Raw genomic sequence first — 3,954 nt, 5'->3', positions numbered from 1 at the left:
CGGTGGCCGGGAGCAGCCACTGCACTCCAGTCTGGGTGATAGAGTGAGACTCCAACTCAATAAATAAATAAATAAATAAATAAATAAAAACAAATTAACTGGGCATGGTGGCTTGTGCCTGTGGCAGAAGGATCACCTGATCCCAGCAGGTCGAGGCTGCGGTGGCTATGAGTGTGCCATTGTATTCCAGCCTGGGTGACAGAGTGAAACTCCTACTCAAAAAAAAAAAAAAAAAAAAAGAGAGAGAAAGAATTATATATAAAACAAAAGTAAAAAGTCTGTAGGAGGCCTTAGGAATGTGCTGTGATTGGAATCTAAGTGAGTATTGCTACTGAGTGGTCAGATATAGAAATTCCAATTAAGTGAGATGCTATTATAACTAGCTGAAAGAGGGGTGGGATTTAGCCAATATTATGAGGATCTGTTGGCTGGTATTTATCCATGTAGTGGCTTAAAACATGACAGGATTTGACTGTTTCTAAGAAACATAGGAAAAATAAAATCTTGCCAGGAGAGACATGGCTGCTTGTCTGTTGTAACACTTGGCATTGGTGACTATAGAAAGGAAGGATTATGTTTTTCAGATTAGCAGGTGGTGGTATATATATCCCAGAAGACAGAGGAAACCTAAAAATCCTTTTCAGGACTTGGGCTCAGTGGCTCAGCCTGTAATCCCACGCTTTGGGAGGCTGAGGTGAGTGAATTGCCTGAGCCCACAGGTTCAAGATCCACCTGGGCAACTTGGTGAAACCTCATCTCTACAATAAATCAAAAAATTAGCTGGGCATGGTAGCGCCTGCCTGTAGTTCCAGCTACTTGGAAGGCTGAGGCAGAAGGATCGCTGGAGGGGGTTATTAATAGATATTACCTTGTCCTTCCCTTCTAAATTTGAAATCCGCTGAGAAGTAGATTTTATTATAAGGAAAACTTTTTTTTTGAGTTGGAGTCTCACTCTGTCGCCCAAGCTGGAGTGCAGTGGTACACTCATGGCCACCCCAGCGTCAACCTGCTAGGCTCCAGTGATCCTTCCACCTCAGCCTTCCAAGTAGCTGGAACTGTAGGCACGTGTTATCACGCCCAGCTAATTTTTTTATTTATTCATTGTAGAGACGAGGTCTCACCAAGTTGCCCAGGCTGGTCTTGAACCCACGGGCTCAGGCAATCCACTTGCCTTGGCCTCCCAAATTGTTGAGATTACAGGCTGAGCCACCGAGCTTGGCCTAACTTTTTTGTTTAATCTGCTTTATTGTTGAGGCTGACTGGAGAATATGCCATAAGTCTGTGACTAGATGAGCTTTTTTTTTTTTTATTTTTTTGAGTTGGAGTCTCACTCTGTCACCCAGACTAGAGTGCAGTAGCCGCTCCCGGCCACTGCAGCCTCGACCTGCTGGGCTCCGGCGATCTCTCCACCTCAGCCTTCCAATAGCTGGAACTACAGGCACGCGATACCATGCCTGGCTAATTTTTTGATTTATTGTAGAGATGCGATCTCACCAAGTTGTCCTGCCCAGGCAAGTCTCGAACTCGCAGGCTCAGGCAATCCACTCACCTCAACCTCCCAAAGGCGCAGGATTACAGGCTGAGCCACCGAGCCCGGCTTAGATGAGCTTATTAATTACCACCCTCTCCCCCCATTAAATTTGACCTGACAGGATACGGGACATCTGGGAGCCCTCTTCCCGCAGGTTGCTCATTATAGGACCTTGAGAAGTGCTGGCGTCCGCACCCTGTGCCCAGTCCTGCTGGTGCTTCATCTCTCCTTGAGAGCCTGGGAGGGACTGGGCCATGGGTGATCAGTTTCTTCTAGTTGCCAGAAGGTTGGGGAACGAGGCCTGGAACGTTATAGCTCTAGTATTTCCTCAGGAAAATTTAAGACTGTGGAATCGTGGCCCTCCACGACCACAATGCTTTTTTCTGCCCTTTCTAGACGATTGAACCATGAGCTTAAATTGTTAGAGCAAAGAGAGATCTCTTTCCTTAAAAAACTCATAAAACACGGGAAATCAGTCTGGTTTGAATATTCAGGGTAATCTGGAGGCAAAGAGACTGGGTAATTGCCCAGCAGCCTCTCTGTGGTTGCTTATTAAAAAGTATTTGCCTGTCTCACTGAAACACCTCCTGCTTCAATTTGGGGAATTTTTTTTTTTTTTAAGTTGGAGTCTCACTCTGTCGCCCAGACTGGAGTGCAGTGACTGCTCCCGGCCACCGCAGCCTCGACCTGCTGGGCTCCGGCGATCCTTCCGCCTCAGCCTTCCGAGTAACTGGAACTACAGGCGCGCGCTACCATGCCCGGCTAATTTTTTGATTTATTGTAGAGATAAGGTCTCGCCAAGTTGCCCAGGTGGGTCTCGAACCCACGGACTCAGGCAATTCACTCACTTCAGCCTCCCAAAGGTGCAGGATTACAGGCTGAGCCACCGAGCCTGGCTAATTTGGGGAATTTTACAGTGAAATCTGGAAAGCCTGCTAGACAAATTATATTGGTTCACTTCAATTTGGTTCTAAATTCTTGCCAGGACAAATGTGATTAAGACTTTTCTATTTTTGTTAAATGTTTCTTAATCATATTCTGAAAACTGTAATTATTTTCAAGGTTATCTAATTCAGTAGAAGAATTATCCTTTTATATAGTAAGGGTTCAGTCATACAGAGTAACCAAATGCTGTTTCTGAACTTGTTAGTTTGTTCTTGCTAATTCTCTTCCCTCCCTTTTCTGCTTTCCAGAATCCTACTCTAAGAACTCAGGCACTCAGGTATCCACCATGGTGTTGGGTCCTGAACAGAAGATGTCAGACGGTAACTTACAGCTTTGTGTTATTGTTTAATTCTTTTGGGAGTTAGGTTTATGTCAGAAACAGAAATTTGCCGTATTTTTCCTCTTGTCATGTGTTCTAACAACTCCATTCAAAAGTCACCATCTGGTGACTTAAACTAAAAATGAAAAATGGATTTATAACCACAGAGGCCTGCCTGCCTCATATCTTATTTTCAATTCTGAGTTGAGCCAAGATTACCTATAAGTTTGGTTTCTATAGCAGTAATGCCTGCAAGGGCAATATTATTCCCAGACCTAGCAAAATAACCTCTGGAGTGTTTTGGTTACTTGTGACATTTCCTGATGCAGCAATAAACTACAGGGCGAATACTTTATACACTGTGCTTGATTGGAGCTTCTTGAGTGCTTTGTTCCTTCCTAAATCTGAAATTCTCCTTTGGAATGTCTATTCCTTTTCTATAAATCTCATCAGGTCAGGACCACTTTATTGAGATGACATGGTCAGCTCCCTATGGAAAGAAAGCTTTTATTTTTCAAATTAGAGGTTGTAAGGATTTATCCGAAATACAGAGATTAGAGTTTTGTGATTCAAAATATCCATTTGATGGATATAGCAAACTGAGCTTTGGGATTTTTGGCAGGTTAACCTTTTTCTCCCAGACCTTCTCCCTCCCTGCATTTAAGATTAACTGCAAAATGCAGGACTCAGGGAAACACTGATATCATTCCAAGATGAGCCCTGCTATCACGAGGATGCTAGCACCTCGTGACCAGCAGGACTTAACTGCAGGCCTTTGTCAGGGTGCAAAGTTTTCCTGCAGCTTCAGAGTTTAGCCTGAACTGGCAGGATTTTGTAACTTCCACATTTTTTGAGAATCCTGACTGGAGATATAATGTCCAAGGACGATTCTTTGAGTAAGTCCTCCTCAGATATTGGGGGTGGTGAGGACATTCCACTATACAGATCTGGTTCTTTTCTTTTAAAAGTTAGAATTTTAGGTTACCAAGGGGCTGCTCTGGGAAAGTTATATTTTGAGCCCTATATGCTGGTGTTTTTAGAGGAAAATGAAATAGTACTAACCATTACCAGATAGGAATAGAAACGTGGAAGTAGAAAAACCATTTTGAGATTAGTTTGTTTTTTTTTTTTTTGAGTTGGAGTCTCACTCTGTCGCCCA

At 43.6% G+C, this 3,954-nt stretch overlaps 1 protein-coding gene across 3 annotated transcripts in view; it reads left to right on the top strand.

Moving 5' to 3' along the window:
* SLC11A2 (solute carrier family 11 member 2) overlaps positions 1-3,954 on the top strand; it is a 35,708-nt gene that overhangs the window by 11,097 nt on the left and 20,657 nt on the right. For all 3 annotated transcript variants that reach the window (XM_021707010.1, XM_008074096.1, XM_008074098.2), the window contains exon 2: positions 2,725-2,796. In XM_021707010.1, the coding sequence (XP_021562685.1) occupies positions 2,725-2,796 (72 nt within the window). The remainder of the gene's footprint in view (positions 1-2,724; positions 2,797-3,954) is intronic.

Source organism: Carlito syrichta, unplaced genomic scaffold (genome assembly GCF_000164805.1).
Source record: "Carlito syrichta isolate Samal-C Ts95f unplaced genomic scaffold, Tarsius_syrichta-2.0.1 Scaffold316302, whole genome shotgun sequence".
In the NCBI taxonomy this organism is placed as follows: Eukaryota; Metazoa; Chordata; class Mammalia; order Primates; family Tarsiidae; genus Carlito; species Carlito syrichta.
Note: the sequence above shows the minus strand (reverse complement) of the source record. Positions and strands in the feature narration are given on the sequence as shown.